Here is a 15130-nt window from a genome sequence, read left to right as displayed (position 1 = left end):
ACCTGTTACCAAATAGATAATTTGGTATGATAATACCAAATATTACAGTTGAGTGGTTAATGTTATTACTATGTATTTTGTACGTTCAGCATTTGAATTGAAGCCAGAAGACTGGTTATCCTGTCTCTCTAGGCAGACTTAATATCTTACCTCAAAAATAGGTTGCATAACCACTTCCTTCCACATTCTTTCAAGTTCATTATTCAGATTTGCCATAACAATGATGGTGCCAACATATACAGTTGAAAAAATCCCCTATATAATCTAGTAATCAATCAGTTTGAACTTCATGGTATTATTAGGACTCACTTATAGTCTTTAAGTATTCTCATTCATGCTTGAGCAGAAGAACCTTTTTCTTTCTTACCAATCAATAAAAAATGTATATAAAATATTCTTAAGAAATATACTCATATGCCCTCCTCCCACACTTTCTGTTGATTATAAAATATGCTATTTCTTTTGTAAGATTTGAGGTTCTCAGTGGTGAATTTAATGATAGTCTAGGTTATGATGCTATGTGGATTCATAGGTAGATATTAACATTTCGAAGATGGTACATTTCTCTGAAATGCAGATATCCACCTACAAGTCTACAGTGTGACATACCAGAACAAGTTGTTAGTTTATTTTTTTTTTATTTTAAATAAACAGGAATTGTCAAACATCATCCTGTATTACTTATTTCAGTAAAAGGACTTGCATTATTGCTGCTGAAACTTCTGATTCTTATAAAAATTAGTTTTTTGTAATGGTTATTATTCCTGTATTTTGTGTAATCTGTTAATCCATTTTAAAAGAACGAAAATTTATCTGAAAACTCACCTGATCTTCATTTTAGATTTTTCAATAGTCCTGGAGGAGATAAGATAACTTGCTCAATATATTTTTAGTAGGAACTAAATGGATTTCAGTGTTGTCATCAAGAACAAAGTTGTTTGATTTTTACATTTTCTTTTAGTATTTAGCTTCATTTTGTTTGATACTGGCTGAAACTATTTGTGCAAAAAAGTGACTTCATTTTCTTACCAGCACTGAATCAGAATAGTCCTCCACTACCTTCACTTAAAGCTCACTACCTGAAATTTCATCTTCAAAATCTTCACATCTGCATTCTGCAATTCTAGCTTTATACAATCTTCTTCAGGGCTTGGTTAAATAATTTTTATCTTGGAAGCTTGTTTTTCCCCCAGTGGTTTCTATTTCTGCTTTCCATTGGAGTATCTGTGAATATCTGAGTATTTGTGTGCCTTTATACTCTCTCCTACGTTTAGAAATGGGAAAATATGTTCTGGTGTTAGCCTATGGTGCCTTCATAGTGAAGCAAATGGGCTGTCAGCATTGACTTCAGGGGTGCTGTGGTCACCTGATGTAGAGGTAACAGACTCATAAAAAAAGTCATCAGAAATTTGCTCTTTTCCCTTTCATATCAGGTGGTGAGTTAATTTTGATAGGATGTGCTGATGACTAGCAGACCTCTGGCCTTTCAGTTAAGGAAAGTATTTGGAAATATAATGCTATGATACAGTTTCCAGGTGATGTGAGCCAATTCGTTCGTTCTCTGAGAGTGCATGTGCAACAGATTACATTATATAGTATTGTCATGAGGTGAGGAGGCAGTGAGTGGCATTACAAGCTATCATGCTAGTCACCCACACACACTTTGTGGTTTGCGTCACATCGAATATAAGTACAAAGTGTCACAAAGAAGAGGGAAGCTCTACAGTTGCTGACATTATTTTTTCTTAGTTTGTATTTCCTTCCTTATTTGTTCGACACCTTCATTAATTTTAGCTCAAATCTGCGTAGCTGTCCATCATTCATATTTCTTAAATTTGGCGATTGCCATAAACTTCCCTTCCCTTGGATCCGGTAACCTACTGTTGATCTTGTATGACCATGTTTCGCGAAATCCGTAAGAAAGAAATCTTCGTATATACGACACCCGCTCTCGACAATGAAAAAATTAATTACATCTTGAGAGTGAGATAGATTTTAATGCGTCCAAACTATTGTAATCAAAATGTGGATCTTTACTGTATGTACTTCAACAAATACTATTTTGTTACAGATTCAGTGACAGAGTATTTTGTTCCCTCATACACCACAAAAAAATTTACCGGACGATAGGACATTCCACATAACAAAGGCCTGCTCTTATTTGACATTATATGATTTAAGTTTGTTATTGTTATTATCGGAAACGATAAGAACACCCCAGTTTATCAAATATTTTATTTCTATCCTTTCTAGTTCCGTGCTCGTGGGGAATTTTTGATTTTGGTAAGCATAGAAGTTGCCCATTATGAATCAGTGAATACGTATAGTGCTGGTAGTAAGTTCTCGGGTGAATTTAATATGTCAGTTATAACATTGTGATATGCAGTTTCGAAGTGTTTATTGGTATTGAATTAAAATGCTGCACTGCAACGTTATTTTGAGTTTAGTGCCTATTCTGGTGTATATAGAAAGCGTTATGTGTATGGAGAAAGAAATGACAATAAGCATCGACCCAGGAAGGCAGGAATGTTTCTATCAGACAGTAAAACTTGGGCAAGTAATTGATCTTGAATACCAAGTAAGCATATACATTTTTAAATTTGTTTATTGCATAGGGTAATAAAGTAGGTATTATGCATTCTGTTTCATTATGTAATAATTTATAGGTTTAGAAATCTTAACACAAATGTCTTCTCATAATTTTTATTGCTTCATTCGATGTAATTATTAGTGTTACAGTTATATAATAATATCCTAAAAAGTATGTTTCTTCCTTTATTTGACCTACATGAGTTTTAACTTAACTCACACTAATATTTATTAAACTTTGGAATGTAAAGGTTATGTAACTTATTTTTCATTAATTTATTGAGTAAAACTTCTCTATGCAGCAGACTGCATTTGTTTATCACTAGGTTTTGTATATTGCAGCCTGATATAATTATCTCTAATGGTGCTTCACAGTTGGACAAGTATTCCTATAATTAGAAACCTACCCATCCTCTCTCTGTTACCACATATGTCTTGCTATGTTTGTTCTTTTGTTTACAGACGTCTTTATACAGATGTTCTTCTGTATACCTTAATTCTACAGCCTTTGTACAGTTTTATCGTTTTATTATAAGCTCCTTCATTGTAATAAACCATTTCCTACTAAAAAAATCATTCTCTTTCTTGTCATTAAAAAGGTTCTAATACAAAATGTAGAAAAACATCTTCTTCCTCTTCCTATAAGATCCTTTATTTGCCCACTGCTTTCTTATCCACTAGGCAAACTAGGCCATTCATTATAATAAATTCTTCAAGTTAAAGAAATTTATCAGTGTCATATTTTTTAAAATGACATCTTAATCAAGGTGAAGATACCATTGATTAGAACAAATCTACACTTGCCATTTGTAAGAAGTTATATGGGAATGATGGGTAATACATAATGTTTATTTAATGTGTTATGTTTATTTAATGCATTACAGTTTATCTGCAGATGAGCTTAGAATTATATAAACCATTCAGTTCAATTATTTCAGGTAATTGATGGTGGACAAGGAGAAATTGACATCTCATTTTACCTCGCTACACCATCAGGGAGGATAGTTGTTTCAGATTTAAAGAAACCTGAGAATTCTCATAGGTAAAGATGTTTTTGTGTCCTGTTTATGGAATTTTCTTTTGTTTTCTATGTCTTCATAAAGTGAAGTAAATGTAACTGAGTTAATCTGACCTGTATTATGGAAACTTTGTTGTACAGTTCAGTTTTAATGGTAGTGATTTAAATATTTATCTGTTGGACAGTGGATTGTAAAACTAAAATATTAATAGCCATTTTCCTGCCAGGTTATGCTTACATTTGTACATGCTCATATTTGTTTGGTGCATTTACAATCATTTCATTACATTTTGTACAACTGATATTCATGTTTTTTCTTTATTTAACCATTTAGAATTTGAGCATGTTACATTCAGGCAGATATGGTATTACAATTCTTTCTTGCTGTTTTTAGGATAGAAGCATCTGAAGAAGGAGATTACAGAATATGCTGGGATAATACATTTAGTAATTTCAATAGCAAAACTGTCTTCTTTGAAATTATTGTGGAAAGTAATGATGATGATGAAAGAGATCCATGGGATGTCGATTTTGAAAATTATGATGGCTTAAGTCCTGAGGAATTATATGATATGAAGATACAGGATATTCAGGTGAGATTCTGTGTGTTAATATACTGAAGACTGGTGTCACACTATTGCTTCCTGGCACCTATTAGTTTTCTGTAATTTTTAAATGTTTGTCACCAATGAATACCTTTTATTTTGTGGATAGACCTCTTCCAGGTATAGTGGTCGCAGTAGTTCTTGGCCAGTGGAATATTCAAGGGGAAGGCTAGGAGCGAGTTTTGGCTGTCTCCAGGAAGGACGAGGAGCTTATCAGACTGAAAGCCCAAATAAAACAAATACACTGACCTTGCCACCTCAAGTACACAGAGTAGGTCCGTCCGCTAGCTTCTCCACTGGCCAAAAACTACTGCACCTCATGTATTGTATACCTGTGGTAGTTGCAATATTTGCCATCTATATCGCATATAAGAGCAGAAATGTCAAATTAAACTGAAGCCACGCCAAGATGGAGACGTAGAAGAAACAGGAATAAGGTACTGTGGAATTGGCTGCAGTTATTCTGATACAGATGCAGAGATACTTCAACAAAGTCCAGTGGCAATCCACGTAAGAGCATTGATGCCGTCGTCTGAATATTAGATAGGACGGTGGGGTTGCTACTTACATTTCACATTACCACATAATCATGTTCCTTGGTTGCAGCATAAGTATATTATTGTTATTTGGTAATAGAATTATAATTAGTAGTACATTTGTTACAGTTCTAAATGAATTCACTAGGCATTGTAGCCTAACATCTAGAGAATTAAATGAAAATGTTGCTTGGTGTTCATATCAGTATGGCATATTATCACTGTTTCATAAAGCTGTTCCCGGTGTTCAGTTTTTTTACAAAATGCTTTTATAAAAGTATTTTAATATAAAAATTGTAAATGTGATATTTTAAATTACTTCTTAAATTCCCTTTTCCTCTCAAACCTCTTTACTGATAACTTTATTTTAATGAAAGGTAAGTATATAGGTATCGTAATATCAGTCATTGTATTTGTGAAAGATCATATTTTTCTTACAAATAGGATGCAATGAGCCGTGTGCACACACATCTTGTAAAAATTCGACATGTCCAGGATACACTACGTGCTTTTGAGGCAAGGGATCGAAACATTGCAGAAGGCAACTTTATACGAGTGAATTATTGGTCCATGATTCAGATTGTTGTGATGCTTTTTGTAGGATTAATTCAGGCAAGTAGAGTGATGATGCATACACAGTAATTTGAGTGATGTTCAACACATTTGGAGAATTTTGATTGTGTGTCTGGATGTGATTTCTTCCCTATAACTTCATGACTATTTATGCTTTTGCAACTTTAATGGTGATGCTCAGAGATCACCAGCTGTATCTGAGTGTGATTATACCTTTAGCTACTTCAGACATATAATGTTTTATTCCATGTATTAGTCCATATGTTCTGGGTATTTTCAATGTAATTTTGCTGAATGGTTGCATAAAACATTTATGTATTTTCATGAAGTCACAGTAGTCTTTTCCAAATTTATGAAAGTTTTTGATGTTGAAAATTAATTAAATTTATTTTGGAAGATACGAGTAATGTCAGCGGTTCATGTTCATTTTCTGTGAGATAACATTTATAATCTTATTTTTCTAGGTGAACTTTTTTTGACAAGAATTATCATTTAAGAAACGTTCAAACTAAGCATTGACCAATACTGATTTACATTTTACACCTCATTGAAATATACACTTTGAGGTTAAGCCTGATAGGAATGTGTATTAGTCACAGAAAAAAACTGCATAATTATGATCATACAAGTCATGCATGAATTTGTGACTTGTGATAAAACCTTATTTTATTATGGGTGGTTTGCTACAGAATGACCCATTAGCAACAAATTTGTATCACAAGAAATAGCAAGATACTGTCCAATATGAAACTTTTTTCCAGGTGATAATGGTCAAAAGCCTGTTTGATGACAAGTCTCGTGTTCATCGCTTTTGGAAGAGTGGCATCACCTCTTGATGATGGCACTGTGCTTTTCTAATTCCTAGTTTTTGTATTTGTTTTCAATGTGGTTACCATACTTTTTTCTAAGTAAATAAGACAAATCTGCTCATGTGTTTATTTTGTGAAGACTTCTGAAGTACCCTTTCTTTACTTGTAGTCAGAAAGAAATTTTTAGTGGTGCATGATACAGGTGGTACTGGAGTGTTCTAAAAGTGAAGTATGGCTAAAATTAATGTCAAGTACATACAAAATATATCAGAGGGATGTAAAATAATATGGGTTCAAAGGCATGCTATATAAATGCATAATATTAAAAGTGATGCACATTGTATCACAAACAAGAAACAATTAAAACAAGAACATTTTGTAATAATTATTATTGGAAAATGGTATTCCATATAATTTTTTAATTCTCAAGATGTCTGAATGAACTTAGCTTTAATTTGCCAAAAACTGTTCTCAATATTTTATGACAAGTTTGTGATAAAGTGTTTGTAGTTATTAGTAGAAATGTGTTATAACATTTATTCTGAGGATTTGTGTTCAGACCTCACTACCTACAGATGGAGGTGTGCCTAGAAATGTTTAAATGTGAATATATTCTAGTGCTTCTACTAATGTACCTGTGTTTATTTTGTGTTCAGTAAATTTAACAGAAACTGGCTGCAGTATGTTTGAGGTCAGCACATATTTCTTTGAAAAACTTAGTCTGGGGGTTCTGATATTTTTTCTCTTTTTGTGCACTAACATAATTCTTAAAAATTAATGAACTTTACACATTCTCAATACTCCTTACCTTCCTTCTGGTACATATGCATAGACACACCCATTTACTTTTACTGAGTAATTTTTAAATTAAATGTTAGTTACAGTGTGCCAGGTACTTCAAAACCACTATAATATGCAGTCCCTTCAGACATTCACAGAACAGCTGAGTTTTTGGCACTACACACTGATTGTGATAAATTGTTTGGTTACATTTTTAATATATCCATGACCAAGGTTAGAAATATTCTTGCCCTAGTCACTGTAATCTTGCCTATAGAAAGTGGTTGAACGTATTTCAAGAGTACTGCCAATTAATATTCACCTTCTATAAATTTGTCCTGTGTACACTCATTCATGATGTAGTGTCCAAAAAGTAATAATGAAAATACTCAGTTTACATTTCTAACCTATCGAGTGTACAGTGTAATGTGATATTATAATAATATTAAACCACAAAAACATTATTCTGGCAGCTATTTAATTCAGTGTTAAAAATTTGGATACAATGAACACTTTCTTATCCTGCAAAGATACTAGTTTTTTTCCTCACTATCTGCTGTAGAATTTACAATATTGCAGGAAGTCCTTGACAAACAGAGTATGCAGCTTTCAGCTTATTCATTAATATTTCATGAAAGTATGGACAGTAGTGATACTGCACAATTTGATGTACTGATTTTAGATTTCACTGGTGATTTTATATGTTTTGGAAGAGATGGCTGTCACACAAAGCATGTAAGGCATCACCAAAGGGGTTGGACTAGATGGAAAAATTAGAAAAAACTAATTGTAAAATTATGACCGTGAGTTTCAAGGCTTGTCAGTATTGTGTTTGGTGGTGCATCTCTGATGTCTGATGTAAGAAATGGCCTGGTGGCTTTAATAAAGAAGAAAATGGTGCCTGAAGGAGTTGACTCATCACAATTAATTGTGTCATTGTATCATTCACTAAGGACATGTGCAAAAATCCTAGGTTTGGAACATGTAATGACTACTGTAGTGTTAGCAATAAATTTAATAAAATAAATTGACTTGAGTCACCATCAATTCAAACAATTTGGGCAGATATTGCATCAGTGTATGGTGATATAAAATACTTTTGTGATGAGATTTCAGTTTCTTGCAGCAGCAAATAAGAAGGTACATCTGTCATAGGACATTTATTTATAGATCTAAATTTGGAATAAGTTAGCAGTGACTTTGTCATTGGTTAAAAATGTAACTAATTTTAGAACATATTCTAATAAATACCTTCTTCCTTTTCCCTTAGGTATGAGCTTCAATTTATGATTTTCCTAATCCTAGTGTCCCTTGTTCAGTTGCATAATTATTTTTTGAAATATGTAGTATTAATTTTGCAGCAATACATTGTGACGTATTTACAGACCAAAATGCGTGTGCCTTATGAACAAGTTTGAACATAGTGTCATAGGTTTTTCATGATATTTGCCATGAGTGTATGTGATTCAAATTTAATTGAGAGCAAGGTGTCACAAATTTTAAAAGGCAATATTCATGTAATACCATTTGAAGTACTATATGTTAACCATGTTTTCTCTTCCTTCTAGTGCTTCTGAACATATTATTGTGCCATTATTGATTACTATTTGTAACCCTTTATGTGTTTTTTAATATGGTAAATACTTATTTTGCATGCTGTTTTATTTTCTGCAAACCAGTTTACTTCTGTTTTCTCTAATGAAAGTATGTAAAGATGAATCTGGAAATAATTTGAAAACTACGTTTAAGAGTCAGTTCGTTGTGTTGTATAGCTTTAGAGACAGAAAATGAGACATCATTATTATAATCAGTTAAAGGACTGATATTATGTTATTTGAATACATGTATTTATATTTTAAGTTATTTTGTGCCATCTGTCTTTTCCAAGTGCTACATATGTAATACAAGAAACATGTGAGTGTAATTTACCAAATTTTACTCAAAACAATTAAAAGAATATGTATCACATATTAAACCTCAATGTGCCATGCTTGCATTTTTCTCTCACATTTTTAATATTTTATGAGTCAGGTGTGTTAACATTGGTAATTAATTGTGAATTTATATGATTCAACATAAAACACTGAGGGAAAGTGTACTCCTAGCAACAAATCTAGGTATGATTTCAGTTTTGTGCTTTTATATCTAATATTTAGTCATATATACCATATGGTCCAATTGGATTTACAGTCATATCTACTTACAATGAAAATGTATGACCCACATAGAATTGAAAACTCTTGTTTTTATATAAGGGCCAAAGGACTGCTGAAAATGTAACAGAATTTCTGAGGTCATGAATTATGTTTATTTTTGGAAAATAATGTGTTGATGATGTATTATTGTTCATTAAAATGAAAGATCTTCCATTTTCCGCTCTTTTTAAGCATTATTCCACATTTCTTGTTTTTGGAGTGAAAATCACATAGTTAAACATTGTTGGTCTCAAAGTTTTATCATACAAGCAGTTGGATTTCACTATTAAATTTGTTTACATTGCAGTCTCAGAATTTTGGAATGCAAGGAACATTGGCATTATTCCTTTTTTATTATTATTTTACAAGTATTATCTTGGAAGATACAGTCATATATGGGAGGATAATATAAAAATGGATCTTTGGGAAACTGGATGGAAGGATGTGGACTGGATTGATCTGGCTCAGGATAGGTAATGGTTTAGGGCTATTGTGAATACAGTAATAAATCTGAAGGTTCCTTAAGAGGCAAGGCTTTATGGCTAGTCAAATGTATCAGCAGCTTCTCAGGGGAGTAAAACCTTTTGATATGTTTTCACTGCACTAGTGGTACATAATCTTCAGGTGTATTTAGAATACTAGTTGTAATTTCATTGAAATCCCCTTTAGGAAAGTGGAAGTTCCAGTTGGAATGTGAGGCAGTGTGGAGGTCAGTATTGGTCAGATGTTATGCAAGTAAATATAGTCAAATGAGATTATATATGACCATCATTGAAAATTATCCAAGATATTATTGTAATATTTCTGTACAGGAGTTTCACTTTGTCTTGTATTCATTTCAAGTATGGCAGTGTATTTCATGTTATAACAGAAACATATTTTTTTAGTTTGACTAAGATCAGAAAATATATTAAGTATTACAACACTGGCAGAATGTATTGACAGTGCCGCTTTAGTATGTATTATAATTTTACAGGGAAATTTTTCGCACCAAGTACTTGGCAACAATGTTATAGAACAAATCACAGATGACTTGATGTTCGGAATGAATTCTTCGTCTGCTTTTGTTAGTATTGGCAGTTTAATTTGATATATATTCCGTATTATGAATTGACATTACTTGGTATTACGTTAGTTGAGACTATAATTATCTCGTAATCAAAAATGGGAGAGGTAGAAGAATTGGCGTTAGAGTCGAGAGGATGTGTAGTTTCATATTCGTCTTCTTCTTGTGGTAGTTACGACGATTGTTCGAAAATAATTGACGGGTAAGTGTTGGTTAATATTTGTTTTATTATAACTTAAAAATTTTATTCCAAAGTCAATAGTTATACAGTGGATTTTACTGGTTATACGAAATAGTGCTTCACGTAGGTGTTATGCAAGTTTATGTTTTCATTCCTTATTAAAACGTGATGTGCCTTCTATCTTACACGGGGTATTATTAACTGTAGCGATTATGTTGAGTTTTGTAATTAATTGCAGTGTATGTGAAAGCGTGGCCACACATTGTATATTATGCGCTAATCACACGTAATATCCAAATTGTGATGTAGTAGAATTGGTAGGTTACAGAAGTTAGTTCTACAACGGACATGAACATATTTTGCCTGCCTTTAGTTAGTCACGTTAGGTGGTGGCTAGAAGACCACAATCGAAATTTTCACCACAGTAAGAGCCTCAAATTTTAGAAGTTGGGTTTCATATTTTTACTTGTGCATACTATTGATGCCCCTTATTGTGAAACAAGCAGTCCCATATAGCCAGTTTGGGTTTCTTTACTTTTGGGGAAGCTCTGCCTTGACATTACCCATTACACATTTCATATTGGTGGAAAGAAGGAGAGATGTTTAAAGAAAGATTCGTGTAGATATTGAATGCTGTGTTGAATAGTATCTCGTATCACTGAAACTTATGTTCATGTTTAGAAAATTTTGATTTGATATTTATATATTTATGCACTGAAAATTGTTTAATTTGGTTACAGGCAAAGGAACACATATTGGTGTACTACTGGTCTCTATCCCCAAGTCTTTATCTTAACTTTTCCAAATCCAGTAATTATTTCATCAGTTAAGATTAGAAGCTATTTTGGTAAGTTTAAAGTTTATAGAAATAAAGCTGGTCATTGCATTCTGTTCTTGTCAAACCTTATTCTAATGACACATCTGAACATTACCCCAACTTGTAATTGAATATCCTAGACCAGTTTCCAGTAATGCCATGTGGACTTATATGTCATGAGAAACCATGATTTTGAAGTTTTGGAGGAACATATTGCTTCCATCTTCAGCCCCATTAATGGATGTAGTTTGTTCCTCCAAAACCTACAAGTCTACATGACATTACTTCCCAGAAGATCAATATTGATAAGGAAAAATTCTGATCTGCAGATTTATTTGGTCCCATGAACTGTGTATGTTGTCAATTTTAAATTTATGGTTATGAGCTACATTGGATGCACTTTATATTCCATCCAGGAAATAATAGTATTTCTGGGGAAAATGTATAGTAATGGTGGCAGAACGCATATAAATAATGTTTTAAAACTGTTTTTCCTATCTCCAAGAGACTGCATCAAATTGCTGTTTATAATAAGTATTTTAATATTCAAGAATGTTTTGCTATTTATTTAGACCAGCACAAACTTGGTTTAATAAAGCTACTGGTGTCTATAGTTAACAAGTTCCCTACAAAGGGACATGCATTATATTTAGTGATTACTCTATTTCTTATCTAAACTTCAGTAATATACCTAAAATTTATCATCCCTTTAACTCCATATCTCATGAACTTAATGTTTTTTTCACTGCATTTAAAAATGTGTAGTTATGTCATGGTAAGAAATTTAATTTATGTAATTGTTTTTATTTTTCAGTGCGATTAATCTCTCTGGAAAAAAGTTCTGCTGAAAGTCCACAACGATTTGAGTATGTTTGTGAGACAGGCAAGTACAATTCTACGAAATTCTGCAACAGTATTTCTAGCAGTTAAAGCTTTTATGCCTTTAAGGAAAACTATTTCAATTATCTTTACAGACAGTGCTTAATCACTTTTTATTTTTGTTATGAATTCACTTTATATAATGTTCATGGTCTGATGGATGTTTGAAAAAATGAAGATGATTGCTGGGTCAGGACTCCAGTTCTGTTGTTTATTTTGGGGAGAATCAACTGAACTAAACTCACTTGTTTTAAAACCTTGTCTACTGCCTCCAAGAGACTATGTTGCAAATATGTATTTTATTGATGTTCAGGAAAAGTTTTGTCTCCTCCACTTGTAGGAGAATTAGTTGTCTGCATCCTACACCTTTTGTCCAAGATTGGCACTGTGAAAAGTGTGAGAACAGAAGTCTCTCTGTGGTATATTATATGTCACTGATTATAATGCCAGAGAGTGGAAGTAGTAGTTCCTAAAGCAGTTGGCTACCTTTTGTAGTTTATCTCTTAGGTTACAATTTAAAAATATATTTAATGAGTCCTCATCAGCTGTAGTCAGTTAATAAAATAATGCTTTATTTTTTAACAGAGCTTGATGTCACAGACCATTGCCACCAAGTTGAGTCATTGCATGAAGCAAAGTTTATTGCACGCCACTTGCGTTTCACAATTAAATCTGGATATGACCACATATGTGCTGTGTATAGAGTGGAAGTTCACGGTGTCCAAAACAAGTCTGGAGGAGATGAAATAAGAGATGATGAGACAGATATACCTGAGTCTGTTGGGTTAGTTACCACTCCAAAAAGGCAAGCTGGTAGAAACTAATCAGTGGTTCATGTGAATGAAAAAACACATGTGCTTAACTCTTATCTGTCCATACAACATACTTTAAAGAGTAGCCTCTTGAGTGATGGTACTAGGATGCTTGTTGGCCTGTCGTCAGTAGAACATGGAAACCATACATCATCGTCCATGGTACCTCGATAAGGGAATGAAGTTGATGATGATGGAGAGAAAGTGTCATCACCTATGGAAAGAATTAACTGTATGGCACCACATGATTCTGATAAATTCTGATGATTTCATTAATCGCTAACACCTTTACATTCTGTTGATTTTGTGCATGCCTGTCTGCACCAGGTGCCCCTTTGCAGCAGTTACGCTGCAAATTGACGTAACGTGGACTCTGACCGATTTTGTTCTGATTTGAATTTGTCGTGAGGTGTGTATTAGTAGTGTCTGAGTAATTAATACTGTCTAAAACACTTATTTGTATCAAGAAGTATTTTCATGAAGCTGGTAAAAAAGGTAATGTAATATTTCTGTGTGTATCCTTATTTATTCCTGTCTAATCTACTAAGTTAATATTTTGTTCATTATATCTCTCATCTTTATGCAGGATCATCATTTACTGACAACTGTTAATACAGAAATAAATTACAAGCTTTCAACTCTGCTTTTATTGACATGCAAATGGCAACATGAAGACCAGTAGTTCACAGAGAGGGCACCAATTTTGTGCTTCTCAGGAGAAAATTAATGTATGTAGACATGCACATTATCAAAGTGTAAGAGAGAGAGATAGAGAGATAAAAGTTGTATGGATTTAGGCCTTCTGTGTTAAAATTGCAAACATACATTATTTAGTTGAAGAATCATACATATACATTGTTTAGTTGTTCAAACCATATGGCAATTCAGAACAACACAATATTATGATGGAAATTCTTGAACTTTTGTACGAACGTTTTGCCAAAAATCACTGCTTCGAACTCATAATTTCTTACTCCTCATCCTTTGTAATATCGTGACGGATGCTGATAGGTGCAATGTGGGTTTACCCTTCCCCTAGTAATTTGGAAATAAATTTCAGGAACTTGGTGCATGATATTCACCTAAGTTTTCGTTACAGACAGGCTTTTTGTAGTGATGTCAGAAGGTAAGTTTATTTCTAAGGTGGCCAATCTATGAAGGTTACTTTATTTGTCAGAATAAACCTGTTATTTGCCAGAATTAGTATGGTGAGCAAACTCATTATTTCCATATATGTGACTAGACCAGACTCTTCATAGTATTAGTATAAATATTTAGTTTGTCTTGGGGAAACGGTAGTTTATTGTGCTTAATAGTAATAGAAAGACATTTACATTTTAAAAATGAATAAACCGATTACACATACGTTCTCATTCCATACAGAAAATGTTCTCGTGTATCGGTTCGTCAGCAGGTAGCCGTTTCGAATTTAAGTCAGGCTGTCCATGGTAGGACAAAAGAAATTACAAATAATTTATTTTTCAGTTCCACTAGATTAAATTAAATTCAATCACGCCCGCTTCTGAATGGGAAATTTTGGGCGTGAAGAAGGGAAATACGCTAAAATAATCCGTGACTTCACATCACCTGGATATTGTGAGTGACAGTTCAACTGCATATAGTTGTCACGGAATTTGTGTCATTCACAAAGTGTCATTTTTTGGGAAATAGTTTTTGAATTGATGTTCGCGAAGAAGGCATTGGATCTGTATGAATTAGTTTTAACTGTTGAATTTCGGTTCGTAGTGGGTTTAAGAATTTGGGGTACTTTAATCTTCTGATTTTTCAGAACAGGAACATAGTTACGGTCAGATCTATTTGACATCGATATGCCTCAGCAGTTTATGATAATGAACAAGGTATTTCGTTGTAGATAATATTAGCATGTTGTACTGTGTGGAGATACATTGCAAGCAAAGTAAGAATAATTCAAGGATGAGACTTATATCTCTGTTGATGTTATCTTATGTTTTCTGGTTTCTTTGGTGGTCATATGTTCAGTTTGTTTTTGTTTTTGCAATTTTTCTGTTGCTTGTATTTATCTATAACGAACTTGTACCCTAAGTCTTGTGTTGCATGTACACTTGTTATTGCAATATTTATACTTCTTAATGTTTGTAGTGTAGCTTATATTACTGCTTACATACATTTTGAATAGGTTAAGGTAACATTGATTTATGGTTCTTAAGTTAGAATGTTGTTAATCAACTCTTTATTTGAAATATTTTTCAGTATACAGTTATTTCAGAATTGATATTGATATTGTGAAG

At 33.0% G+C, this 15130-nt stretch overlaps 3 protein-coding genes across 5 annotated transcripts in view; all 3 read left to right on the top strand.

Annotated features, from left to right (window-relative positions):
- Nucleotides 1-2298: 2298 nt before the first annotated feature.
- On the top strand, nucleotides 2299-9281 carry LOC110828219 (transmembrane emp24 domain-containing protein 1). Of its 2 annotated transcripts, none has more exons than XM_022060734.2 (5): nucleotides 2299-2578; nucleotides 3528-3631; nucleotides 4002-4200; nucleotides 5193-5360; nucleotides 6083-9281. In XM_022060734.2, the coding sequence occupies exons 1-5, from the start codon at nucleotides 2417-2419 to the stop codon at nucleotides 6155-6157; spliced, it is 708 nt and encodes a 235-aa protein (XP_021916426.1). In that variant the 5' UTR covers nucleotides 2299-2416; the 3' UTR covers nucleotides 6158-9281. The 2 variants fall into 2 exon arrangements, with proteins under 2 accessions (XP_021916426.1, XP_021916427.1); XM_022060735.2 differs by having other exon boundaries at nucleotides 2300-2553.
- An 809-nt stretch (nucleotides 9282-10090) lies between these two features.
- Nucleotides 10091-13368, top strand: LOC110828226 (intraflagellar transport protein 25 homolog). Its single transcript, XM_022060746.2, has 4 exons — nucleotides 10091-10373; nucleotides 11093-11199; nucleotides 11984-12052; nucleotides 12634-13368. The coding sequence occupies exons 1-4, from the start codon at nucleotides 10270-10272 to the stop codon at nucleotides 12870-12872; spliced, it is 519 nt and encodes a 172-aa protein (XP_021916438.2). The 5' UTR covers nucleotides 10091-10269; the 3' UTR covers nucleotides 12873-13368.
- A 1089-nt stretch (nucleotides 13369-14457) lies between these two features.
- The window catches only part of LOC110828224 (ras association domain-containing protein 1), a 39746-nt gene continuing 39073 nt past the window's right edge, over nucleotides 14458-15130 (top strand). Inside the window, exon 1 of one of the 2 annotated variants that reach the window (XM_022060741.2) lies at nucleotides 14458-14719. The gene's annotated coding sequence lies outside the window, so the exon portion shown is untranslated. Of the gene's footprint in view, nucleotides 14720-15004; nucleotides 15025-15130 lie in introns of those variants that run through there. The other variant, XM_087356114.1, reaches the window with a different exon arrangement.

The sequence above is a fragment of the Zootermopsis nevadensis genome, unplaced genomic scaffold (assembly GCF_977971745.1).
Source record: "Zootermopsis nevadensis isolate Lab colony 2312 unplaced genomic scaffold, Znev_1.0 Znev_ptg000025l, whole genome shotgun sequence".
Classification (NCBI taxonomy): Eukaryota; Metazoa; Arthropoda; class Insecta; order Blattodea; family Termopsidae; genus Zootermopsis; species Zootermopsis nevadensis.
Note: the sequence above shows the minus strand (reverse complement) of the source record. Positions and strands in the feature narration are given on the sequence as shown.